The 27897-nt window shown below is 43.0% G+C and overlaps 2 protein-coding genes across 8 annotated transcripts in view; one reads left to right on the top strand and one right to left on the bottom strand.

Moving 5' to 3' along the window:
* Positions 1-16: 16 nt before the first annotated feature.
* Positions 17-24369, bottom strand: LOC113439873 (uncharacterized). 6 transcript variants are annotated; one of them, XM_087934211.1, is made up of 9 exons: positions 24185-24321; positions 21128-21275; positions 16042-16127; positions 11201-11702; positions 10445-10612; positions 9477-9632; positions 4788-5025; positions 3139-3218; positions 17-547 (listed from the first exon to the last, which is right to left on the bottom strand). In XM_087934211.1, exons 5-9 carry the CDS (start codon positions 10539-10541, stop codon positions 411-413), a joined length of 708 nt encoding a protein of 235 aa, XP_087790337.1. In that variant the 5' UTR covers positions 10542-10612; positions 11201-11702; positions 16042-16127; positions 21128-21275; positions 24185-24321; the 3' UTR covers positions 17-410. The 6 variants fall into 6 exon arrangements, with proteins under 6 accessions (XP_087790337.1, XP_087790338.1, XP_087790336.1 ...); XM_087934212.1 differs by lacking the exon at positions 21128-21275 and having other exon boundaries at positions 11201-11392; positions 24185-24369; XM_087934210.1 differs by lacking the exon at positions 21128-21275 and having other exon boundaries at positions 24185-24346.
* Positions 24370-24418: 49 nt separating this feature from the next.
* Positions 24419-27897, top strand: part of KIAA0930 (KIAA0930 ortholog) — a 70371-nt gene continuing 66892 nt past the window's right edge. Inside the window, exon 1 of one of the 2 annotated variants that reach the window (XM_026702521.2) lies at positions 24419-24822. In XM_026702521.2, the coding sequence (XP_026558306.1) occupies positions 24690-24822 (133 nt within the window). In that variant the 5' untranslated portion in view covers positions 24419-24689. The remainder of the gene's footprint in view (positions 24823-27897) is intronic. The other variant, XM_026702529.2, reaches the window with a different exon arrangement.

Here is a 27897-nt window from a genome sequence, read left to right as displayed (position 1 = left end):
CAATACTGATAATAGGTATCTTAAAATAATGTTATTTATTTATTTATTTTGTGAAGTATGTATTAGATAACAAATATAAGTATAAACATGATTATGAATACATGAAATTGATACAAATAAAAGGGAATATTAGATCAGGGACGGTTGGCACGTTGGGGGGCGCTTATTTTCTGGATCCAGGGTTATCATTGCAGAAAAAGGTTTCAAAATGCATCCAAAATATATGTTTGAAGTTAATGCACGTAGAATCTGAAGAATCATGTAGGCGAAATTGCAGATATTCTGTTTTATTTCATGCTGTTTGTTCCTTGACTGGGGGTTTGGGGCTGTAGAATCTCCTTTGATTTCCAAGCAAATTCTGCTCTTCCTCCATATCTACAATCATTTTCAATCCAGAAGAAAGAAACTGTCTACTTTTTATTGGAAAGTACAGCTGCCACAATTAGAGCAATTATAAGGACAGCTCCACCCACGGAAACCAAAATAGTAATTACGATCATGCCGCCTGCCCGCTCAAACATTACACTGGCTGATTCATAGTTGGTCACTGGAACACAAAGAAATACATAGTTAAGAGGCAAACATTACAAGAAATATCAAAAGAAACTCCGATTTGCATCCTTGTTATGTCTGTAAATTACATTCAGGTCTAAAAATCAACATCCTAGCCTGGAAATGTTCATAACTTCCTCTATGGAAGCCAAGAATTCAGTTGAGCTCTCCAGGCGAGATCGAGAAATGAGTTGACATCAGCAAACAAATTATTTTCATACATGAAAAGAGATCCAGATTTCAAGTTCCTACAGGTTCCACATTTCCTCCAACAAAGGTTGTTTTTCCTACTGGCAAGAGTTGGGCAGCAGAAGATCTCCCTTATAAAATTGATGTTTAGAATTAGTTAAGATACAATGTGGTGGGCATAGGTCTCCATTTTAAGCTATCCTTGGATCTCTTTTCCCTGCCCATGGACTGCAATCATCTTCTTCACCTCCTTCCATCTGCATTAAGTCAACCTTTAACAGCATTATAAGACCAGGCGGCACCGGTATTTCCAGTACACAGAATACAGGAGAGCAGAGTTGGAAGACACCTTGGAGGACTTCTAGGGGGGTTGGATTAGAAAAGGGTCCCCGCCCCTGGGCCACCACTGGGCAATGGTCTATTCACAATTGGGTGGGCTGCTGGGGGCTTGCAAGGGCTTGGGAGAGTCCCTAGCTAAGACTCCGTGGCTCAGAGAGCCCACAATAACCTCAGAAAGACAAGCAGCAAGGGAAAGCTCTTAATAGGCTTAATCAAACTTCTGGGCGTTCAGCCAAGAACATTTCACACCCCGTAAAAGTGTTGCAAGCTAGATGAACAATCCACTCAGCACTTGTCAGGGAGAGCCATTGAGAAAATCAGATAACAGCCACTAGCCTCCGAGTGGATTAATTCCCAAATAATAAGAATCACGTCACTCACCAGAAACTCCACTAAGACTCCAAGATCCCTTTTACAGTCACTGCTATTAAGCCTGGTTTCACCCAGTCTTTTATTTAAGTATTAAATGCACGAAATAATAAACAACTGTTCAGTGTGTGTGTGTGTGTGTGCACGCGCACACACACACACACACTGAACAGTTGTTTATTATTTTGTGCATTACAATATATTTGTAATTAGGGCAAAGAAGCGATATTGAGTTGGCCATACCCACCCAATCACATGAACACCTAGCTACACCCACCCGATTGCATGACCACCCAGCCACGCCCACCCAGCCAGTCATTAGGGTGGAGAGCCCCTTGCTAAAAAATTTGGGCGCATGCACAGCTCAACTTGCATCAGTGACAGGCCGGTGCACACACGCAGCTCAGCTCGGCTTGCAGTCGAACTGTGTATGCATGCGCTTGTGTGCCAGCCCACTACTCACACGGCCTGGTTCCCCTCTCCCCACCCCAAGCCAGGCCACCAAGCTGCAAAGATTGGGGATTGCTAGATTAGAAGACTTCCAAGGTCCTTTCCAATTCTGTTACTATATATTCTGAATACTGGATTGATTGATTGATTTAATTGGGTGCCCATCTTACCTCAGAATAAATCTGAGCACCTTACACTCACACCGGCACTGCCTGGTCTTGCAAAGCTGTTAAACTTTGACTTGATATGGGTCCCCAGCGAAAAAACAGCTTATGAGTTTGATACACATTTCTACAACAATATATATAATATATGTGAGAACTCTCCACTGCTTCATCTGAATATTTATGCAGCTCCAATTTATGAATTCAACCATACAACTTTGTAAACCACGGCTTATGGCTTAGCATTGTGGATGGATCATTCTGTTCCCCAAACTATGGTTAAAGTCATGTACAGAAATAGCCAACCTTTGGGGGATGAATTGGCGTTTATGACAGCAAGAGCTGAAGGTGCGCCTAGGAAGTAGCTCCCGGGGGGATAATTGCCACCAGTTTCACTGATTTTTCAGGATGCTTCTAAATTTTCCCATTTGGCCCACCAAACTTGCCACTTAGGGAGCATCCTTGCAAGAAAGCCCTCACCTGTGGGTGTACGTTATGGGGTTCATTTGCAAATAAAGATGCTGCTGCTGGGATTTGCCTGGTTCTGGATTAAAGCAATGGATTGATCCAGCCAGGGAGTTGTGGGTCAACAAAAAAAAAATTTTTAATGGGGAACTTTCTTTTCTTCCTCTACTAATAAAATAACTAATCAACTATTGATTTTAGCTACTTTCTTAAGATACACTGCTGTGAAAAAAACCCCTGCTAACTCAAGAATGTTGATATGGGCATAGGATAGATAGATAGATAGATAGATAGATAGATAGATAGATAGATAGATAGATAGATAGATAGACAGATATATATATATATAGGTAGATGATAGAGAGACAGACAGACAGACATAAAGATAGATTACAGACAGACAGACAGACATAGAGATAAAGATATAGATAGATGATAGATAGATGAAAGACAGACAAAGAGAGAAATATAGAGACAGACAGACAGACACACACACACACACAGAGAGAGAGAGAGAGAGAGAGAGAGATGATAAAATGTTCACAAAGCAGCCAAGAAATAATTCCCTACTAACGTACCTGTGTTTTTAGTCAAGTATCTTGAAACTTACCATTCCTGGTCTGTATGGCTGTTGACCAATCTGTATGTGCTCTTATGACAGACTTGTCATCCAAAAAAAAGTAGTTCACCCTTTAAATGAATGAACAAGCAAAAGAGAAAGAGAAAATGATTAGGAATGTGGAAGTTGATGGAAGATAAGAGCTTCAAAAAGATGGAGGAATTATAAATGGTTGTTGGTATCTCCTGGACTTTTATAAAATGCTGTTTCTAAGGAAAAAGTGAACAAAATAAATGCTTCTTTTGAAAACACCCTTAAAAGCAAAGGAAGAACTTCAAGAAACAATGGCTGGAAACCATCCAATGAGGACACCCCATAAAGCATAAAGAAACAGAAGATTCTATCGAGATGGATCAAAAAAGTCAAGATTATTAAAGCTCCACATCTTTTTTTGCATGCATGACACGTGCAATACACTAACACGGGGGGCCTTGTGTTAAAAAGGGGTAGCCCTGGCCTGTCTCCTTTTAATAGGCGTTAACGTGCGTGGCATAGGGATTGACAACTGCAGTGGCCATTTTGAATTATTGGGATGGAGCCACTTCAAAGACAACTGTACAAGCAATTACAGAAGTTCAACTTTAAATGGCTAGCATGAAAGCACCTTCATGAGGGGCACACAGTATCCAGTCCATCCCACTTGCCCATGGAAAATACAGGTAATCCTTGACTCATGACCACAGCGGAGCCCAGAATTTAAGTCATATGTCATTGCAGTCATAAGTGGAGGCACCACAGGACTTGATTTTGCAACCATTTTTATAACCATTGTAAAGAAAGTCACTGTGATCATGTCGTGTAGTCATTAAGCGAATCCAGCATATCCATTGGGTGTTTTGTACCATTTTCTGCCAGAAAAAAGGCAAAAAAAATGTAGCAAATCACGGCTGAAACTGGTCATAAATGGAAGCTGGTAGGCTAAACACCCAAAATGCAATCATGTGACTGCGTGCATACAGCAGTCATAACTATGAGGATGGGCTGTAAGTAGTTCTTTTTTAAGGTCCATCATAATTTGGAATGTTTGTTAAATGACCAGTCATATATTGAGTTCTTCCTTACAGAGGACAACTGAAGTCTTGGAAAAAAGGGAGATATTTATATCTCTCTAGGTGCACAATGAAAGTGAAACACCACTCATGCATCATCACAAAATCTCCAGAAATGTAAAGCCTACAAACTTGAAATTTGGCACATACTAGTTTCTAGGTGCTCACTAAGAAAGGATTTTTCAAAATGACCATCACAGCATTTATGTTTCTTATATTATTATTATTAACATGCTCTGATGGTAAGGAATTCTACTACCCCTCCCTACCTGAAAAGAAATCTGTTCCAAATGCAAAACACAAGCCGAGGAGAGGAGTTTCAGTTTTAGTTTAACAGCACCAAGCAGCTTTAATACAGAACAGTTGAACTAAGCCACACCCAAGCTCCTTGCTGTCTCCTTGTTCACACAGCAAATACTGTTTCAGTTTCCAAACAGCCCTCAACTCTCTCACACACTGACAGGATGCTAGCCAGATGAATACAGATGGATGCTGGTAGGCAGAGGCACAATTTTCTCCCCCTATTTTCCTCCCCAAAATTAAGCCCAACCACATAGTTTTGTAGAGAAGCATGGGTATCGAGCTAGTTACCTATAAAAAGTAGATGGCTTAAGAGGTTGGTTGCAGAAGGGACCTTTGGTTTTACGGCAGAACTCTGTCCCCACCTGGTAGCCTACCACACTGATCAACTCATACTGGCTATCGTCCAGGTCAAGAACCAGAAGTTCCCTGGTCACTCTGCAGGAGACGCTTTTGAATTCATCTGCAAAATACACCTGGGCCTGAGGAGTCCTACGGATGTTCTCAATCTGTTCGGTATCTGTTACACCTGAAAAAGAATAGAAAAGAGAAAGACAGAAATATGAAAATAGCTGGCCTGTTTGATCACCAGAAAAAGAATCACAAACTTTTCAAATGGGCAGAAACGGGGAAGAATTTAGCTTTTCTAGGCTCTGCTTGCCAGGTTGATAATTCTACATGAGCTATGACAAAAAAAAAATTAGACCAAGGAGACATGGGCTACAAATATCCGGACTACTACTTGATCAATACCTAATAATATCACTCTATAAAGTCTTAGTAAGACCACATCAGCAATACTGCATGCAGTTTTGGTCACGATACTGTAAAAAAGATGTTGAGACTCTAGAAAGAATGCGGAAAAAAGCAACCAGGATGATAGGGAACAGTTGGAAGGGACCTTACAGGTCATCTAGTCCAACCCCCTGCCCAAGCAGGAGTCCCTACACCATTTCTGACAAATGGCAGTCCAATCTCTTCTTGAAAGTCTCAAGTGATGACGGTCCCACAACTTCCGAGGGCAAGCTGATGGTTGATTGTTCTCACAGTCAGAAAGTTTCTCCTTATTTCCAGGTTAAATCTCCCCTTGTTCAGTTTCCATTATTTCTTGTCTGGCCTACAGGCGCTTTAGAAAATAGATTGACCTCTTCTTCTCTGTGGCAACCCTTCAAATATTGGAAGATACTACTACAGTCTCCCTGGTCCTTCTCTTCCCTAGACTAGCCACGCCTAATTCCTGCAACCGTTTGTTGTGTTTTAGCCTCCAGTCCCCTAATCATCCTGGTTGCTCTTCTCTGCTCTTCTTTTTCTAGAGTCTCAACATCTTTTTTATAGTGTGTTGACCAAAACTGGATGCAGTACTCTAGGTGTAGGTTACTACAGGCTTTATAGAGTGGTATTAGTACCTCACTTGATCAAAGAATATCAGCCAAGGAGACACTAGGAAGCTTTACGATGATGACAGGGATGGGATTCAAATTTTTTAACAACTGTTCTGTGGGCGTGGCTTAGTTGGTGGGCGTGGTTTGGTGGGCATGTGACTGGGTGGACACAGCTTGGTGGTCCTTCAGTCCCAAGCAGTGGGTGAGATCTTAACCAACAAATTCAATATGAATCTACAAAGATCACTTGCCATTCTTTTTCTTCAAAGCTTTCTATATTGCTTGGCATTAATCAAAACATCTCCAAACAACTTAAAACAACATCGCTCCATCGGCTGGGTTTCAAATGTAGAATGTAGAGTCCAGAAAAAAATTTTTTTTTATTCCACTGAGATCTAGTTCCCCATACAGATTGTGTATGGATGATCCACAAATCTCATTAAGCTAAGGCTTCCCTTGATCCCTGCCTGAGATCAACCTTGGCTGATCTCAAAAGGCTGAACAGGGTTGGACTATCCTTATTAGCCCAGGATGAGCAGCCCAGGACAATTAGTCTCATTGACATATTTTTAAAAAGTCAGTTAAGAAGAGGAAAAATGAAACCCCTTCCACACAATTGCTAAAAAACCATATCATTATGCCAAAAAGTGTTGGCTCAACTCAAAAGGTGCCTAGATCTTGATTTACTTAATGTGCAGCATAACTAGCATAATAATCCAGGGCAAGGGTCTTCAAACTTGGCAGGTTTAACACTTGTGGACTTCAATTCCCAGAATTCCTGAACTAACATGACTGGAGGATTGTGGGACAGGATTGTGCAGTCATTGTGGGACTTGAAGTTTACATATCTTAAAGCTGACAAGATTGAAAAACATTGATCTAGATCAGGGTGTCCAACCTTGGCAACTTTAAGACTTGTGGACTTCAACTCCCAGAATTCCTCAGCCAGCAAAGCTGGCTGAGGAATTCTGGAAGTTGAAGTCTACAAGTCTTAAAGTTGCCAAGGTTGGACACCCCTGATCTAGATCATCATCCAGGGGTAGGATTCTACCAGTTCGCACCTATTCGCTAGAACCGGTTGTTAACATTCTAAGCAGTTTGGAGAACCGGTTGTTAGAAGAAATTACTGGCCTAATCCTGTAAGGAAGGCAGGAAGGAAACATTCTGGTGTTGCTTATAGAAACTGCCTCTCCGGTAACCCTTATTACATTCTTGGCAGGATTAGACTTCCTGTCTCTGGAACTTCTCTGGAGTTTTTTTTTCCTCTTTTGCTGGTACTTTGCTTGTGTGGAGTGACCATTAAAAGTTACAGTGGCACTGAAAAAAGTGACTTATGATTGTTTTTCACACTTATGACTGTTGCAGCATCCCCCCAGTCATAAGAGGCCAGGGGAGGGGATGCATGCCTCGATGTGAGTGATGTTGAGTTGACTGCACAATCCTGTCCCACAATCCTCCAGTCATGTTAGTTCAGGAATTCTGAGATTCAACCTGGAAATAAGGAGAAACTTTCTGACAGTGAGAACAATCAACCAATGGAACAGAAGTTGCCTTCGGAAGTTGTGGGAGCACCATCACTTGAGACTTTCAAGAAGAGATTGGACTGCCATTTGTCAGAAATGCTGTAGGGTCTCCTGCCTGGGCAAGGGGGGTGGACTAGATGACCTACAAGGTCCCTTCCAACTCTGTTAATCTGTTAAACATGTCAAATGTCATATTCTTGCTTTCTTGAATGCCCTTGTCCAAAGTGGGAGTGGATACTAACCCTCCACTTCATACAGAACAGCTGAATTGCTGCAACAAGGGCCCGTTAACCATTTCAGAACAAATGTGGCAGACACTACAGCAGTTTCTGCAATTCTTTGAAATTGTTGATTAGCAAGTTTTTCCTCACGCAAGACCAAAAAGGAAATATTTCCAGCTTGAGTCACAGACCCTACTCAGAACTGTTATTTTCTCTCTTGTTTTTCAGAATGAGGTGAAAATCTCGTTGAATTCAAGCTTAGTCTTGGCTATTCTTTACACCCATCCATGCCATTGATTGCATCAAGAAAGCACAACTTTCTTTTGCAGACAGTTTTCCAAGCCTGGATATCAGCTTTGAGATTTTCCCCATCTAAAGCTCACATAAACCCAACAAGAGGTATCCAATCCATGGGAAGGAAGTCAAACAAGTCAAAAGGACAGCAGAGAGAAACACTGGCTGGCTTTCAAGATTCTGTTATTATACCCTACACTACAGCAATAAACTGGGACTCCTGGAAACCTTCTAAATCCTGAACTGGTCTAGCTCAAAGGGCTGGTACATTCACTGGCTACCCATGTAGATTGCTCTAGATTGCTCTCAGTGGTGGGATTCAAATTCTTTTACTACTGGTTCTGTGGGTGTAGCTTGGTGGGCGTGGCAGGGGAAGGATACTGTAAAATCTCCATTCCCTCCCCACTCCAGGGGAAGGATACTGTAAGATCCCCATTCTCTCCCCACCCCACTAACCTGCTTTCCAGCTCTATTCTCCCGTGCAGGGCAACAAAAGAAGACCCAGATGATCAGCTGGGACTTGGGAGGCAGAGAATAGATGGGGGCGGGGCCAGTTAGAGGTGGTACTTCGAACTACTCAAAATGTCCGCCACCAGTTCTCCAGAACTGGTCAGAACCTGCTGAATACCACCTCTGATTGCTCTCCATGCCTATGCTTGATTATTTTCAAGAGAGCTACAAAATGTAATTCTGAAATAATCTCCTCTTGGACTTCTCTTTAGCACTTAGCAATAGCACTTATACTTATATAGCACTTCACAGTGCTTTACAGCCCTCTCTAAGTGGTTTACGAGGTCAGCATTTTGCCCCCAACAATCTGGGTCCCCATTTTATCCACCTCGGAAGGATGGAAGGCTGAGTAAATCTTGAGCCTGATCAGATTAAAACTGCCAAATTGCAGTCAGCTGGCAGTCAGCAGAAGCAGCCTGCAATACTGCACTCTAACCACTACACTTTAATGAGAGCTTCCCTTCCCAGTTCCCACAATGAATTCTCTCATTTTCCAGTTCTGGATATTCTACACCCATTGCCTACAATGAAATTTCTCATTCTACACCTACTAGAACTCTCATTGCTCCTTCTTCCTCCTTGATGTAGTTACTACTGCTATTCCCATAGCATCTTTATCCAAAGAGTAGAGCAGTGTTTCTCAACTTTGACAACTTTAAGATGTGTGAACTTAGTTGGGGTAGAGGAACAATATGTTTCCATTACAAGGACCTTGCCTTAAAAACAAAGGCATTTATTATTAAAAATGAACTAAGCGTCTCCAGTAACTAGAAAGCATGAATATTGAAGTTGAGAGGCTTGTAAACAAAAGACAGATGGCTTCTCTAAAAGCTATTGTGTTTTTAAGTTGTTTGCACAACTGATTTGGAAATCAGAATTTGAAAGCACGGAAAATCCTCCTTTGAGAAATATCTGTGAAACTTTAGTAGATGAGAAGAGTTTGATTGTAGGAATGCAATTTCTCAGCCTGAATGTTATTCTTATCTGTTCCCAATGTTGTATTTAAGTTGTTAAACATAATAAAGACTTCGCTTATTTCAAGGTAATTACCTGGTAAAGTGGATGCATCTGGAAGTTGAGCCACTGCTACTCTGACTTTGGTTGACTTAAACTTGGAGGAAGACACACATTTTGGAACGTTAATAATAAAATTGCTGCCCATGAAGGTGGTGAGAAGCATGCTGTTGTTAGTGGAGAAATCCAGGGCTAAAAAATATGAAATCAGTAGGAATATTAGTGTATTTCTTCAGTCTGTAAGCCACAGGATGGATCATTTTTCATGAAATATGACAGCCTGGTGCAGTTTATTCAGAAATGAAGTTTTCAAAAAGTATTAACATAAAAAGGCTGCAATGTTATGAAAACTGCTTCTTCTCTTCCACAAAGCATCATTTAACTCTACCCAGAAGATTGAATTATTTTTTTTAAAAAAAAATCAAAATACTAAGGGAAGAAAACTTCAGCACTTCAATGTTTCTTCAAAAGAAATCAACCAACCAACCAACCAACCAACCAACCAACCAACAAGGAAAAGCTGATGAAACATCTAAATTTCTCCTTATCACCTCCTAAACTGTAGGAGACATTGCAGAGAAGGATTAGCAATCCCACTTTGTAGCAGTGAAAGAGAAAATCCTAAAATAAAATGTATGAAAATAATGTTCTAGAATTGAGTCTGTCTGAACAGAAAAATATTTTTCCCTTTTAATTTGTCCCTAGATTGTTCGAGTAAGCAATGAATTGGCATGATGTAATAAAGTTATTTGGCTCTCTTCACACTCTTGGACTATCATGAATAATATCTGCATTTTGGCAAATTGGCCTTGGCCAACTTGATGTAATTATGGGACCTTCTCCTTGGGGTGCCTTTAGATAACCTTGACCTGCAATCTCTACAGTCTTTCTGGCTACACCTCATGGAATTTCTGAACTGAAACATCTGAAGAGCTCCAGTTGGGCAAGTCTATATTAGTTCATGCAATCCCGATCTCGGTTTGACTGAAGAAGGTCATACTTACGGATTTTCTCCAGATTTTCTAATGGAATGGTCCATCCTGATCTCAAGATGCCAGAGAAAAACAGAAGCAAACCCAGATTCACACCATAAAGTCGCATGGCTGGAATCTAAAGATTTGATTTTCTCCTGGTGTCCTAGAAGCTGCCCTGAATTCCACCTGATTTGACAACTGAAAGGCAGTGAACAGAAGGATAGATTTTCTCCTTAAAAAAAGGGGGGAGGTCCTTGATGCCTGGCAAACATAAAACTAGGCTGAGAAACAGGGTAAACCAGAGAATCAGGCCATGGACCCAGTAAGGTGGGATATCTGTTGTGCAAGGGGTTCTTTCAAATATTCAAAGCATGAAGCTGATCTATAAGGAAGTTTTTGCTTTATGAAATCTGGGCAGAAACCAGACAGTGTTATTTTCACGTTCCTTACCTTGTTAATTGAGAAGATCATTGCAGACACATTATTATTTATATATCATTTGCAGTGTAATCCTGTGTATTATGCTCAAAAGTAGTCATGTATTACTGAGTCCACTGGAGTTATTTCTACTGAGAAAGTGACTGTAATACAGGGGTCTCCAATCTTGGCAACTGTAAGACTTGTGGACTTCAACTCCCAGAATTCCGCGGCCAGCTTGCTGAGTTGAAGGCCACAAGTCTTACAGTTGCCAAGTTGCAGATCCCTGGTATAGTCCAACAATCTTAAAAAGAAGAAATTTAGGCTTATGTACTTTGAAGAAAATCCCAGTACATCCATATAGCTTACTTTAGCGCTTTATTTTCTTCCTCCAAGAACGGATTGTCCAAATTTCAGGTAATTTATCAGCCTTGCTGGAAGTACAGAAGCTTCCCTTGAGTCAAGCTGGATCTCTCCGATGATTTCAGGGTTATGTGTTGGAAACCACATGAAAATGTTGCAGTCTTCTTCCCCAACTTTGCAATCAAGTTCAGTTGAAAGCTAAAAAAAGGTTCAGTGCATTTCAGGCCTACTTATTTAAGGAAACGTTAATTGTAGATCCCATGAGTAGCACTCTCAAAAAAAAAAAATCCAAATCTGAGACAAGTCCTTTCTTTTTTAGTAGACATTTCTTTCCATAATACAGAACCCATTTGACACTGCCATCTTCATTTCTCTTCAGATTTCCTGGCCAAGATGTTCACTCTGAGATTTCTTGTAGGTTTCTCATCCAAGATCTAGCCCTACTTAATTCACTCCACTCCCCATCCCAGGTCAGCCAAGTGATGGCTTTACTCAAGCTGGAGAGTTCCTTGAAAGAACCAAACCAGATGGAACCACATTTTATTTATTGATTGATTTGATTTGTCAAATGCTTACAAGATAATAGGTATAAGTATAAACATGAGTAAGAATACAGGAATTTGGTAGGAATAAATGGGGACAATAGGACAGGGACGGTAGGCACGATGGTGCACTTATGCACGCCCCTTACAGACCTCTTAGGAATGGGGTGAGGTCAATAGTGGATAGTTTGAGGTTAAAGGAGAGTGGGGGTTAGAGGATGTAACAAGAGTCAGGTAGTGCATTCCAGGCATTGACCACTCTGTTGCTGAAGTCGTACTTTCTGCAATCAAGTTTGGAGTTGTTGACATTGAGTTTGTATCTGTTGTATGCTCTGGTATTGTAGCGGTTGAAGCTGAAGTAGTCATTGACTGGTAGGACATTGTAGCAGATAATTTTGTGTACTATGCTTAAGTCTAACCGTAGGCAGCGTAGTTCAAAGCTGTCCAAGCCCAAAATTTCAAGCCTGATGATATAGGGTATTCTGCTGTAAGCAGAGTGTAGTACTCTTCTTGTGAAATACTTCTGGACTCGCTCAATTGTATTATTGTCTGATATATGTAGGAGTCCAAATTGATGGACCTAACCCAATGGACAAGCACCTTGAAAGCAGCCCAGACACAGAAGAAATACAAGGCCATCATTTATACAGAGGGATTCTTATCATCTATTTCCTGCTATGCACCTTGTCCTTTCCTAGGGATGTTCAGCCTTTCTTTCATAATGTCCAGGTCAGGGTCGCCAACCTTTTGGATCTCAGGGACCACCAAACTCATAATTTTAGATGCCAGGGACCACTAACTGGTTCTATGGGTGTGGCCCAATTTGTGGGTGTGGCTTGGTGGTCATGTGACTGCTCAGCATGGCTTGTATGTAAATATTATAAATATTTACATAAATATTGAATTTTTTTATAAAAAAAGAGCAACTTTTACCCAAAGTCAGGCAAAGCAGGCAGGCAGATTAAGTTGCTCACAGAATCACAGATTCATTCAGAGATCTATCTCTCTGCCATTGGCTAGCTCAGTCTGTCACATAAAATTTGCTTGCAAGCAAACTCATAAAATTTCCTACCAAGCAAACTCACAAAATTAACTCACGACACACCACATATGTAAATATTGATTTTTTTTTTATAAAAAAGAGCAACTTTTACCCAAAATCAGGCAAAGCAGGCAGGCAGATTGAAAACAGATAATCAGAGTTGGAAGGGACCTTGTAGGTCATCTAGTCCACCCCCCCACCCAAGCGGGAGACCCTACACCATTTCTGACAAATGGCAGTCCAATCTCTTCTTGAAAGTCTCAAGTGACGGCGCTTCCACAACTTCCGAGGGCAAGCTGTTCCATAATAGAGTTGAGATTGAGTTGCTCACAGAATCAAAGATTCACTTAGAGATCTGTGTTTCTGCCATCGGCTAGCTGAGTCTGCACTGCTTCAGTTCTAAGGAAGGCTTGGCAGAGCCGAAGATCTAAAGACTAGCTAGAAAGCAAGAAATCCAACCATTTCCTGCTTCCTAGCTAATCTAAATCTCCTGGCAAATCAGAACAGATGATGGTCGGAAAAAGGAAAAATAGTAATTTAGCAGGCAAGTTTGTCAGGTAAGGAGTGAGTTGGTGGGGAGGGTTCCCGTGGGCCATGTGGGCGGTGCAGCCTTGTGTTTCTGCACAGCCTGGATTAATTGCTTTGTGCGGGTGCTCTGGGGTTGAGATTTCTCTGCGGCCCACCAAAATTTTCTCACAGCCCACCAGTGGGCCATGGCCCACAGGTTGGCTACCGCTGGTCCAGATGACCTAAACTCAAGCTTTTTAATCTTTTCAGTCAAGTTCATTTGTATATGGAGAAAATTGGACTCCTATCTTGCACCAAATTCTTTTTCCCTTGCTTATTTCTTTTTCCTCTGTGTGTTATACTGACTCTTTCATGTCGCAAAATTCCTCAAGTAAAGGTAAGAAAAAAAATGCAATAGCTCTTATCATTGGGTCTAGCCAAACAATCGCACCAAAGTATTTATAATGGAAAGAATGGCTTTGTCTCATCTGAATGTACTCCAAGGACATAAAAACCAGGCAAAGCCTTGACCACATATCCCAGCTACCATCTTTATTATAATTTTTTACTGTATCTGCAGAACCCCTTGTTTATTCTCAAACAAGAATTTCCTGCTCGTGCCTTCGTTTTCTAGTTCACACTCAGCAAGATGAGATTTCTGAAGGATCAAAGCCAGTGGTGGGGCTCAAATATTTTTACTACCGGTTCTGTGGGCGTGGCTTGGTGGGCGTGGCAGGGGAAGGATACTGTAATCTCCATTCCCTCCCCACTCCTGGGGGTAGGTTACTGCAAAATCCCCATTCCCTCCCCACCCCACTAACCTGCTTTCCAGCTCCGTTCTCCTGTGCAGGGCAATCAAAGAAGACCCAGCCAACCAGCTGGGACTCGGGAGGCAAAGAATAGATGGGGGCAGGGCCAGTCAGAGGTTGCATTTGCCAGTTCTCCAAACTACTCAAAATTTCCGCTATCGGTTCCCCAGAACTGGTCAGAACCTGTTGAATATGACCTCTGGATCAAACCACAATACCTGGTATTTGTGACCTTCTCAGGGATAGGATTACAGTCTATGTTGCTAAGCTGGGCTTTTCGGTATGTCATTCAGAGACAGCAAACAGTGCAATTCCCCTTCCTAATGCCAAGTATTAGACACAGGATACTGGAGGAAGTAATGAGTCATTGAAATGAAGTGGTCAAGTGAGCAGCTTCAGGAATGTGAAGCGTGAAACCTCCTTGCTTGGCCTTTTGGTTGTCAATATCTCACTGGTTAAACCAGTAAAACAGTGTCTTATTCAGAAATCTACACTGAAACCTGAAAAAAGAAAATCTAGTCCAGATTCCGTCCGGCTCTACCTGGCCTAACTTTCATCCTTTTGTCCAAGTACAGGCAGTCTTTGACTTACAACAGTGACCGTGCAAAGTTACAACGGCACTGAAAAAAGTGACTTAGGACCATTTTTCAGAGTTACCACCTTTGCAGCCTCCCCACAGTCATGTGATCAGAATTCAGATGCTTGGCAACTGACTAGTATTTATAATGGTTGCAGTGTCCTGCGGTCATGTGATCACCTTTTACGACCTTCTGATCAGCAAAGTCAATAGGGAAGCGACATTCATCAACTGTGTTACTAATTTAATAACCACCACCAATCAGTCAAAATGCGACAAAACTCAACAAATTTCTCACTTAGCAACATTAAACGTTGGGCTCAATTGTAGTCGTAAGTCAAGGACTGCCTGTTATTCAAGGCCTTGACTTGTGCATCGGTTTCACACATAATCTGGACTGAACGCTCTTTGAATGCACATCCCACTCTCTGCTGTTCTTCTTGCATGAACTGCGCCTCCACAGAAGACATTGGGAATAGCCATATGTCCGTTTTAACTTCTCAACTGGGCAGCCACAAATAAAGCACTCATAAAAATTGATTTAAAAACCACACATGTTCTCAATGGCCACCTTTCCCTTCCAATGGTCATTTCTAAAGGTGGTCTTTTGGAACAAAAAAAAATAGTATACAAAAAAAATGGAACAAAGGACCTACGATCTCTCTCTGAAACCATATTAGGCCTGGTTTTTAACATTATTGTACTTGCATTGTGTAATTTTTTTTTTTTAAGAGGTATCTCTTCACTTTTTATCTTTTCATTTAAATTTGATTAAATTAAATTTAAACATTGTATCTTTGCATCTTATTTTGTTTTATTTAGTTTCCTAATATTATTTGATTGCTTATTTAGTATCCTATGACTATCATTAAGTGTTGTATCTTATGATTCTTGATGAATCTATCTTTTATGTATGTTTTATGCACCGAATACAAATTCATTGTGTGTCCAATCACACTTGGCCAATAAAGAATTCTATTCTATTCTATTCTATTCTATTCTATTCTATTCTATTCTATTCTATTGGACAAAATCTGGTTATGAACTTTGAATGTTATTTAAAATGTTTTAAATAAAAATCACCAAAGAAAAAGGGAAAAAAATATAAGGCACAAAGAAAAAAATACTGCCCGATTGATAATCCGAGTGGGATGTCATCTTAAATGCCTTCTCACCCAGAACTTGGCCAGAAAGTATTTCAACACCCAAGTAAACTCACCCAGCCCATTACTCCACCACTGACCTGCTATTCATTTGGTTGATAAGGTGTGCTAACAGGTTCCGCTACATGCCTTCACAGCCCATAATATTTAACTGCATCACATTTAAACAGAGCCTATTGTTGCTATGAGTCTTGATCATGCTCTTACCTCACTCAAGAAGACCATATCTGACAAATCACCTGAGGACATTGTGGAATTCAACTTGCATTTATACCACTCCCTCCTGAAAATATCTAAAAAAATGTAAGATATGGTAACATCTGTGAAATATTCAGCACCTTATATATTTTTCAGTGTTATCCTCTAATGTGCAGAATTCTTCTATGCAGGACTAAATCTAATGTAGAATAGAAATTGAATAGAGTCTAAAGACAGTTCCTATTATTTAAAAGGAAAGCATTTCTAAATCCCACTGGTGCCAGAGGAAGATATTTTGTGGTTACTTTTCATAGTCAAACAAATACTAAGTCATATTGTTTAACTTTGGCTGGATATGTGCTTCTCCCCAACAGCCAATGAGTTCCAGAATGTCAAGAGTAGCGGTATTCAAAATTGCCTTCAAAATCCAAAAATTGGTGGGCATGGCATTGTATTGGAAGTGATGCCCACTATCTTTGAGATGTTCACACCTTCTACACGAATGCCTCTTTTCAATTAGTTGGAGGTCCTGGAATTCTTGTTAACGTCCACTCACACCAGTGTGCGCTCACAACCAGCAAACCTGTTGTTAATGTTCACCTCTGAGAACAGCTGATTGGGGTTTTCCGGGAGGCTGATCCACCTGCCCAATCAGCTGCTCGTGTTGAATCAGGCTGCGATAATGTGCTGAAGCTGACCAGGCTGTTTGCTAAGGATGCTAGCCAGATGAATATTGATGTTGGTAGGCAGAGGCAGAAATTCTTTTTTCTTATTTTCCTCCCCAAAAACTAGTGTGTGTCTTATAGTCTGGAGCGTCTTATACTCCAAAAAATATGGTAAATCATGCGTAATTTTTTAATACAAACCCAACCTATTGAGAAAGCTACAGGTCTTTAATATCAGAGCTCCCATTAATTTCTGGACACTTTGGAGAGCTGGTTCAGGATATTTATTTCAGTTAATTCTGTCGCAAGTATCTAGGGATAGGAGTCAGGATAACTGTAGGACTACCAGATGTGGACTTCAAAAATCAGATGACAACATTAGAGGACAGCAGAGGTTAAAAAAAAAACTGTAGTTATTTACTGCCCTCTAGTGTCGACTTAAATTCTGGTCTAGTACCAGTAGCTGTAAGTACAATAAATGTACGGTAATTCGAAGACAAACCAACGCTAAACTTTATTTATGTTTCATTTTATTTAAATGAATTAAAGTTTAAATTAAAAAGTTTAGATTAAAAATTTAAATTTAAACTTTATTTAAAACATTCTGCAATGAAAACATCAATATTCTTTCTAAAAGACTAAAGAAGTGCCTCTCTGGCATTATAAATATTGTAGACACCTCTGAAATTCTCCATTTCCCTGAGATCACCAATCCTATTGGGACATCCACATTTTGGCCATAATCTGTAGAATGTGGTCAGATCTAGAGGGTTGGCCAGAGGAGAATGGTCAAGGACAGTATTTTTTAGCCATTTTAGGATAGACGTCAATTTCCAGAATTTCTCAGCCAGCATAGAATTCTGGGAGTTGAAGTCCACCCATCTTAAAGTAGTTTAGATTAAGAAACATTGGATTAGGGCAGGGGTCGCCAAACTTTTGGATCTCACGGACCACCACTCATAATTTTAAATCCTGGGGACTACCAATTCGAATTTTGACTGACGGTGGCTTGCTGACTTTGGTGAGAGAGAGAGAGATCTGATCTAACCTCTCTCCCTCCCTCCCTCCCTCCCACACACAAACACACAGAAGTAGGGTGGTGGGATTCAAATTTCTTAACAACTGGTTCTGTGGGCATGGCCTAATTTGTGGGTGTGGCTTGATGGTCATGTGACTGGCTGGGCATGGCTTGTATGTAAATATTATAAATATTTATATATTGACTTTTTTATAAAAAAGAGCAACTTTTACCCCAAAGCAGGCAAAGCAGGCAGGCAGATTGAGTTGCTCACAGAATCACAGATTAATTCAGAGATCTATCTCTCTGCCATTGGCTAGCTCAGTCTGTTACATAAAATTTGCTTGCAAGTAAACTCATAAAATTTGCTACTAAGCAAATTCAGAAAATTAACTAACACACCATATATGTAAATATTGATTTTTTTTATAAAAAAGAGCAACTTTTACCCCAAATCAGGCAAAGCAGGCAGGCAGATTGAGTTGCTCACAGAATCACAGATTCACTTAGAGATCTATGTCTCTGCCATCGGCTAGCTGAGTCTGCACTGCTTCAGTCCTAAGGAAGGTTTGGCAGAGCCGAAGTACTAAAGATTAGCTAGAAAGCAAGAAATCCAATGATTTCCTGCTTTCTAGCTAATCTAAATCTCCCGACACAATAGAACAGCTGATGGTCGGAAAAATAGCAATTTAGCAGGCAAGTTTGCCAGGTGAGGAGTGGGCGGCGAGGATTCCCGTGGGCCATGTGGGTGGCGCAGCCTTGTGTTCCTGCGCAGTCTGGATTAGTTGCTTTTTTTTTTACATTTCTCTGCAGTCCACCAAAATTTTCTCATGGACCACCAGTGGGCCGCGGCCCATTGGCTGGCGACTGCTCGTTTAGGAGACAGTGTTGAAAGAAATTTCCTGTGTTCGTTTCCCAGCTGGGAAACAGTCACCGATGCTGACAAGAAATAGACATGGAAGCCAGCTTTCAGAAAAGAGATCCTTTAATTCAGGAAGGCAAGAAAAGTAGTGACACAGCTCCATCGCTCCTGGCTTGCAAGCAGATTGGGGCTGTCTCTCTGAGTCTTTTATGCTTAATTCCCCTTTGAAGCTCCTGCAGCTTGATGGGATTATTTGTGTGCCTCTAGTTAAAGTGATTGCCCTGGATTCTGTGTTCCTGCCTTAATGGGTTAATCCTGTCCCAGGACCTTTGTCTTTCCTATCTTGTCTTGGGGCAGGAAAAAAGGAGTTCTGGTTTTGTCTTGGTGAGTTATTTTTAGCCTGATTCTCCTTATCTTAAGGAGAAGCTCTACTTAAGCGTTTCTATTGTCAACTGTTAGCAGGACTGCTCTGAGTTTTTTTCTTTCAGATGGTGATTCTTGGTATTCTTAAAGAGCTGGCTTGAGTTTCTTGGCACTGTATTTCTGAAGTTCTGGTGCTGTGAGGTTTCTGGCACTGTTCTTTTGGGATATACTCCCCACAACGGTTGATCAGAAATCTTGCATTAAAAATGGAATGTCTCATCTAGAGTTGCACATGTGGGATTTGACCAGTTGTGAATATGATTATTGGTGGCACAATTTAGGTAATTTTTGTGTCCTGTTTTCCTCTAAAGGGGTGAAGAAAATGGATATATATTGGTAGTTACTGTCTCACTTTAATTTCACAGAACCCCCACTTGTCCATGCAGCCAGGAAGTGTGAGTCAAATGATTTGACTCATACTTCCTGCCCACACGGACAAGTGGCTGTGCTTGTCCATCTCTGCATCTCTAAAGATAATCAAAGATATTTGGAGTCTTTTCATCCCAAAGCTTGAAATATAATTGCAAATGCTGAACATGGAAATAATGTCATTCCTAATTGACTAAGTTGACAACTTGGGGCCAGTTGTCAACATGCCTTTGAAATGTACATGCTTTAAACAATTACTTGTTCCGGCTTTACATTTTTGGAAAGCCATTTTTAAGGATTGACTAATGTCATGTCTGTCTTGTCTAACTGAAATCTCTATAATGCAGGGGTTTCCAACCTTAACAACATTAAGACTTGTGGACTTCAAGTCTTAAAGTTGTTAAGGTTGGAAACCCCTGCATTATAGAGATTTCAATTAGACAAGACAACTCCCAGAGTTCCTCAGCCAGCTTTGAAGTTGAAGTCCACAAGTCTTAAAGTTGCAAAGGTTGGAGACCCCTGCTATAATGGAACAACATCTCAGGCCTTTTACATTCCATTACTCCAGCAATGTCTCTTCTGTGTGGTAGGAACTGCCATGCCAAAGCTTCATTTCAGGAAGACTCTTAACAGCTTTCTAGAAGGTTTTAAGGGTACATAATTATTTACTTCATATGTAATGAGCAAGACCCCAGGAACCTCAGACTAAGAGTTACTTTCCCACATGTAGGAAAAACATCCACCAGACTTAAGTGGGACTATGCTGAAATCCTCCATTGTTGGGAGTTGCACCACCCGATGATCAGTATGAGTGGCTGGGGACGGACTGAATTAGCCTTAATGTTCTGGAAGTCTCTTAATGGCTTGCTAAATGGACAATCCCCCTTCAGGGACAGGAGCATAAGAGAGACCCAGCCAGTTCAGGCATTTTTAATTGACTGAGGCAAAGTTGGCTGAAAATGTCTTGCGTTCTCGATTTCTCCAAGCTGGTGCCTTTCTTCAGAGAAATTCAACTTCAGTTCCTTGGCAAGGCTGGCTTGCCAAGTTAGGGAGTTGAGTTAGGGAGTTAAGAGTCAAATACTCCTGGGGGATATCAATTCTGAGGGAAGAGAGCAAAGCTAATGTGTGTTTTAAAACGCCTTTTCACTTGTATTTACAAATTATAAGCAAACATTCCCAAAACAGCTAAATGTGTTTTTAAAAAAGAAGAAACATTAGGAAAAGAGAACACCAAACTCACTAATAAAAGGAAAAATGAGGTGGGGGAGATACTTTGATTTAAATACCACGATAATTTGACAAGGTTTGGGGCCTATGTATATCTGAGCACTTACCTTTGTAGGAAGTTAGCACCCGCCCGTCTCCTAGAAAAATGAAATATCCTGGGAAATATTAAAAAGGCAGAATATTTCCTCTAAAAAGAGTAGAAACTCAGAAGCAGAAACTCACCACCTCAGAAGCAGAAGCTCGCCCCCACCTTTGTTAATGGGTGGGCCATGAAGACCTGGGCCAGAATACTTTACATAACAATGATCTCCAGGTAAAGCTATAGCAATTGCTCAAAAGCCCTTTCAGTGCATCATCCAGCAAGGCTCAACCAAGCCTGGAACTCAGGACAGCCTACAGAGTTGTCCCTGCATGGCCCCATGGGAGGCTGACAACCAATCAGAATACAAGTTCAAATTCAAATCCCAACAAAGGTTATTCAACCCAGGCACTCTTAGCACATCAGCCCCTTTTCTTAATCTCTTCCTTCACCTTGAAGTATGTGATCATCCTTCCTTTTCACTCTGGAGCTCCAGGCCACATGGTCCTGTCCACCATTAAACCTTCCAAACAGCCTCCGTGTTTCCAGGGTCTTTTTCCCCACTTGGAACTGAACCCAGAAGGATTTTTCTTTCAACACCTTGGCCAGAAAAATATGAGTGTTTTAAGAATTCAAAGGCTCTGCTTAATGGTGGAGGGCATAAGCATTAGTGGGCGCCAGTGTTAATTCTTGACAGCGGGAGAGGCATCATACTAACAGATCTCTTACTGGCTTTTAATAATCCGTTTTCCTTGACATCTGCAATGTAGTACTATTCCAATCTCTCAACATTTCAGTCACTTAGACATATAAACGGGGCCACCGGGAGAGGCCACCCAAGGCAGTGATAGTGCCCACCCGTCCACGGTCAGTGAGGCGACGTGACGGCCTGAGCCGTGTCCTCCTCCGAGCTAAGCCCCACCGAGTGAGCGCCTCTGCCCGATGCCCATGCCGCTGGAGCATTTGGAGCTGCCGGAGCATTTGGAGATGCGTGGGGATGGGGACGGGCTGGACGAGGGGTGGAAAGGACGGGCGGCTTCGAGCTCTCTCCGCCGGACCTGCCGGTCAGGGAAGCAGCGCTGCCGTCGCCTCACCTCCCTGTCTGCTGACAGGTGGGCACTATCACTGCCTTGGGTGGCCTCTCCCGGTGGCCCCTTCGGGTTCGGGCTCAAGGGACTTGGGAAGGAAGCCAAGCTCGGGTCGGCCCAGCTCTTTCGCTTGGCAGGTGGGCGCGCACCCGCAGCTCGTTTTCCCAGCTCTGCCCAGCCCGCCTGACTCTGGTGCGGCCCTGGCGGGAAGAGCAGAGGGCCCAGCGGGGAGGCGCACACTGCCTTGGTGAGAGCTCCACCGCCGGGCAGGAGGGCCCACCTGTCAGCTGCGCTGGGCACCCCAGGCGAAGCTCTTCATGCTCTGCCCGGCACCAGGCAGGGACGGCGGCTGGGCACTTCTCATGGAGTGGGCCGATCCTGCGCTGCGGCCCCGGGAGATTCGCCTCCCCATGTGGGGTTGGGCTGCCCTCTCGGGCAGGGGAGGCTTTGTCGTACCGGTACTAGGGTGTCATTTTTAAAAGAATTGGCTTTGCCTTTGAAGGTGAAAGGAAGGCGGTGACAGGAGCGCCTGAAGCCGAGTGTCTCCACCGGCCTTCGGTTGCAGGGAGGAGACCTGGCTAGCCATGTGTGGCTGCTCCAAATGCCGCGGCGTTGCTCTAAATACCGCAGTAGCACAGGGAGAAGGGAAAGCAACGGTGGTGAAAGGTCCCCGATACGAAGTGCCCCACCAACGCTGAAGTCAACATCCAAGCTGTCGCTGCCCACCCGCCTAAGGTTGCAAGGGGGGGGGGAATTAAGTCACCCCCGAAAAGACGGCCTAGCCGTTTTTTCAGGGGTCAAAAAAAATTAAGGCCCAGCCTTATTTTGTGAGAAACACGGTACTAACCACCCCCAGCGTTGCATCACTTTTCAATCCACAGACCAATTGATACAGCCAGGTCTCCATACCCTTCTGAAAGGGAAGGTTCGGAGCCCACCTCACCTCTGGGGGAAAAATGTTCCAGAGGGTTGGGAGCCAGAGCAGAGAAGGCTCTCTTCCTGGGCCTCACCAACTGAAATTCTCTGATTTGGGCCTGTATGGTATTTGTATGTCAGTTCCCCTGATCACGAAGTCCTCCAGCTAATAAGAGGATCTGTTGTGCAAACCCAGATTTTGAAGGTACATGAATCGCTAGCCTGCAACCCCGAGAGAGCCAGCTTCCAGCTGGGCATCTGTAGAAGATGCCCGAGCCAAAGATGGCCCATGGGAGTGATGACTTATTGATTACTAGCTCTATACCCATGTTTTGCTACGAAACTATGTGATCGGGCTTAGTTTTTTGGGAGGAAAATAAGGAGAAAAAAATCCTGCCTCTGCCTACCAGTATCCATCAGTATTAATCTGGCTAGCATCCTGTCAGTGTGTGAGAGAATTGTGGGCTGTTTGGAAAGTGAAACAGTATTTGCTGTGTGAGTAAGGAAGAGACAGCAAGGAGTCTGGGTGTGGCTTAACTCAATTGTTCTGTAATAAAGCTGCTTGCTGCTGTGAAATTAAAATTTGTCTTCTCTACTTGTGTTTTGCAGGTGGGGGGGGAGTAGAACTCTTTAGCATCAGAGCGTGTTAATAATAATAATATAGGAAATACTAATGCTCTGATGGTCATTTCAAAAAATCCTTTCTTAATGAGCACCTAGAAGCCAAGAGGAACGTAAGTGCCAAATTTCAAGTTTTTAGGCTTTACGTTTCTGGAGATTTTGTGATGATGGATGAGTGGTATTTTGCTTTTATATTAGAGAGATTTATATTTATATGATACGGATTTACAGAGCCGTCCCCATGGACATCTATGCCATATCATGATGCAAGTGTACTTGTACAATCATGGTTTTGTGTGTGATGCAATTTCATCCAGGTGATAAAAAGCAAGGTGTTTACTAATCAGATGCCTCCATTTTTAAATGCAATACCTACAAAGCATGATTTTGTCCGCCACGGTGTCTCATCTTCCGCTAAACCAGGGATCTCCAAAGTTAGCAACTTTAAGACTTGTGGACTTCAACTCCCATAATTCCCCAGCCAGCCATGCTGGCTGGGGAATTCTGGGAGTTGAAGTCCACAAGCCTCAAAGTTTGTTTGTTTGTTTGTTTATTTATTTATTTATTTATGTCAATTGCTTACAAGATAATAGGTATAAGTAAAAACATAGTTATGAATACATATAAGAAAAATAAAAAAAATAAAAAAATAAAAAAGTTGCCAAGTTTAGAAATCCCTGCCCTAAACCTTTGGAGGATATCGGAACCTTTGTTTTGGGGGGCTTTTGGACCGGAATCAAATCTACAATGCAACCGGTTCGGGGCATTTCTGCTTGGTCCCTGGAAGACATTAAAAGGGTCCATAATAATAATTTAGGAATTGCAATTAAGGTTCAAGAGGGTTGCGACCGCAATTCCAACGCCAGTCCCGATTCTCTTCCTCACCTTTTCTCGACAGCAGCGGGACGCCCAAAGGTTGGGTGCTAGGGAGCCGGAGGCCTGGGCACGGCGGTGGATCACGCCCACCGGCTGCAGGAAAGACGACGGACGCCCATCTGGCTTTCCCGAGGCTTCCCCGCTTCGGCTGCAGCTTCGCGGTCCGGGAGTGGGTGACGTCAGGGGTCCAGCCCGGGCTCGGCCACGCCCCTCCCTTCTTCGCGGCCCCCCATTGGCTGCGACGCGCCGAGCTAGCGGGTGGCAGGAAGCGTTCCAAAAGGCGAGCGCCGCCAGCTGCAGGCAGATCAGCTGCTGCTGCTGCCTGCGGAGGCGGAAGCGGCGCCGGCCAGCGGGGAAGCCTCTCTCCGGGAAGGGACGGGCATTTCAGGCAGGCCGCTCGGCGGCGATGTCCCCGCAGTAGCTCTCTTGCCTTAGTCCCCACGCTTGGGGGGCAGGGGAGGGGCAATCCGGCCCGAGCGCTTGAGATGCCCGACGCTGGGCGGGCGCTGCTGGCATGGCCTCCTTCGCGGCTCCCGAGCAGCAGGACGGCGACAGCGGGGAGCTGGACCGCTCCCTTCAGCAGATGCTGCGGGCCATAGTGGAGGAGAGGACCCGCGTTAGCCTCCGCCACGAGATCAGTGGGCTCGGTGAGTGGAGGGCCGGCTGGAGATGCCGAGGGAAAGCAGCAGCCGGTGGGGGTGTGGGGCGAAGGCGACCCCCGGGGGCAGCCCTGGTAGAGAAAGTCGCCGCCTTGCTTGGTCGGGAGAAATGCAGGCGCTCCGCCACCCCTTCCTCTGCGCTGACCCTCCTTCTCGGAAGCCCTCTGCACCTGCTCAGGGACTCGTTTTCCCCCCCCACCCCGCCCATAACCTGCAAAGAGCTGAAGAGCCTTGAGGTGGGCGCCCGCCTTGCACAGAAATTGTGCCTTGGTAGCTTTTCTGCTTCAGGGCAGAAAGGATTCCTTAAAGTACCTGGGGAAAAAATTCTGCCTCCCCACTGTTGGTAAAGGAACAGGCCTACTCTTGGTCTGAAATAATATAGGGTCTCTTGCTTGAGCAAGGGGTTGGGCTAGAAGACCTCCATGGTCCCTTCCAGCTGATTGATTGATGATTCATGTGTACAAGCCACCCAGTTGTATCTGGCTGTAGTCTCCAAAGTGCCCATCATTGCCAAAATGAAACACCAGCCACTAGTTGCTGAATTAGGGTGATTGAACTGCTACCAGAAGCTCTGTTCTGTTAAATGTGGGAAGAGATGCTTTTGTGGTTTCATAAATAAATCTTTATTCTTGCATAAAGACTCTTAAATGTGGGAGATACAATTGTTCCCTGTGTAGATATACGTAGTAGGCCTAATAATTCCCCTAAGTGAGAATTGTTTCTACTTCCTGCTAGAATAGATCCTCTTTAATAAGACAGATCTATGGGGGTTGGACTCATATTCTTTTGAGGAAAACAAAGTTTGTTTCCTCTTTCCTGGCTTAATTTCTGAAGAGGGGAAGTAGGAGGGGGCTGTTGTGAATTGCACTTTAGTTTTAGTTTTGGGGCCGGCCTGCCTTGCCTCACAAAAGGGTATTAAAGGTGTGTCTCCGCTACTTTGCTGGGCAGAGATGAGGAAACTGTCATTTTAATGTTCTCTGTGTTGGGAGGTACTGCTGGATCTTGCTTCACCCGAAAGCCTCTGAGAGCTTTTATTTATTTATTTATTTATTTTTTAAAAGTCTTCCCTATTTCAAGGATACCGGTTGAAATCACCTCTCTGTTGTCTTCCTGCCTTGTTTCTAACACAGGCCATAATGTAACATGTTTCTGATGTATGCTCCAGTTTCTAGAATGCAGTGTAAACAATTAAATCCCCTCCTAGACAGAAAAAAGGCCTTTGTATTCCCCAAGTTGGAGTCTGTTGTTGTTGTTGTCATGTTGGATGAACACCTGTTGTACATTCTGGAATATGTAACATTCAAGGATCTAACATAATCCCATCTCCAACGTCCTCTGAAGAAGTGGTGTAGGGTTTTCTACCTAGGCAGGGGGTTGGACTAGAACACCTCCAAGGCGGAGGTGGTATTCAGCAGGTTCTGACCAGTTTGGAGAACCAGTAGCAGAAATTTCAAATAGTTCGGAGAACCGCTAAATACCACCTCTGACTGGCCCTGACCCCATCTATTCTCTGCCTCCCATTGAGTCCCAGCTGATCGGCTGGGTCTCCTTTTGTTGCCCTGCACAGGAGAACAGAGCTGGAAAGCAGGTTAGTGGGGTCGGGAGGGAGTGGAGATTTCTTCCTTTGCCATGCCCACCAAACCATGCCATGCCACGCCCACAGAACTGGTAGTAAAACAAATTTTTGAATCCCATCACTGCTCCAAGGTCTCTTCCAACTCTGTTATTCTATTCTACTCTACTCTACTCTACTCTACTCTACTCTACTCTACTCTACTCTATGTTGGCTAAAGCATCTTACATATGTCTTCTTTACAGCTTAATTCTGCAAACAAATTGAATGGCCACAGCATTTATTGGATTGGAATCTAATAAGTGTATTAAAGTGTATTTCCCATGGTTTACTGGGAGATTTCTCAGCAAAAGATGGGAAGTGATGAATGAAATTTTCTGTAAGAGGGTTTGCCAGATCTTCCCCTCCCCCTCCAAAATGGGAATCTGCTCCACTTACTAGGAGGTCATTAGGAAACAACAAATATATTATCTGTTCCAAGGGTGTCATATTGGCAGCTCGTGAGCCAGATGCATCATGCACAGGCCATGCCTACCCCAGCTCTGGAAAGGCAAAACATGTGGCAATATGTCATGTGACATCAAGGTAATGTGGCGAGTTTGACTCCTGTGATTTATTCTGATGGATTGATATTTATAATCCTGTCTTTATTATTTTAATAAATAACTTGGGGCTGTGAACATACCTAATACTCTTTATTATAGCCTTTATTTCTTTGTCAGTAAATATAAATTTAACATATAATACTTGTTCCTTCTCCTATTTTCCATACAACCCTATGAGGGGAGTTGGGCTGAGAAAAGAGAGTGAGTGTGACAGGCTCAAGGTCACTCGCTCCACTTTCACACCTAAGCTGGGACTAGTGCACATATCTCTTGGTTTCTAGCCTGGTGCCTTCATCACTAGGCCAAACTGGTTCTAAATGGTCCCAGTAGCCCCATATTAAGAGCATCCGTTGGTTTCCCAGAATCCTTTGTACCAAGCAGAGTAGTGTGGACAGATTGTAGAAACAGTTCAACCGTTGGTGGAGAAGACATTCCCCGATGGCTGAATACCACTTTCTAGAGCTGTGTTCATCAACATCGACAAATTTAAGATGTATGGACTTCAACTCTCAGAATTCCCCAGAATTTAATTCCACATATCTCAAAGTTGCCAAGGTGGAGAAATACTGGTATGGGGGGCAGAGGGGAAGGGAGGAAATCATAGTTTGCAGCTGCTTTCTTCCAACATTTTTGTCTTAATTAGATGAGGAACTGCCCATCACAAATGCCCACGGCTTGCTGTGCTGGTCAGACAGTATATAGTTAGTTGGGAATTGGGAGCTGTCTCCTTCAGGGAATGCTTCATGAGAAATGTAGTTAATGCCTCATGGGAGATGTAGTTCATGTCATGTGGTTACATCAGTAATCCTGACTGGTCACTGAATTGATCTCTAGTTGGGTTGGGGGGAGTTTGTTCACAGGCAGAGTAGCTAAGCTACTATGCAA

This window comes from Pseudonaja textilis, chromosome 5, assembly GCF_049901715.1.
Source record: "Pseudonaja textilis isolate UNSWEBS1 chromosome 5, rPseTex1.2, whole genome shotgun sequence".
NCBI lineage: Eukaryota > Metazoa > Chordata > Lepidosauria > Squamata > Elapidae > Pseudonaja > Pseudonaja textilis.
Note: the sequence above shows the minus strand (reverse complement) of the source record. Positions and strands in the feature narration are given on the sequence as shown.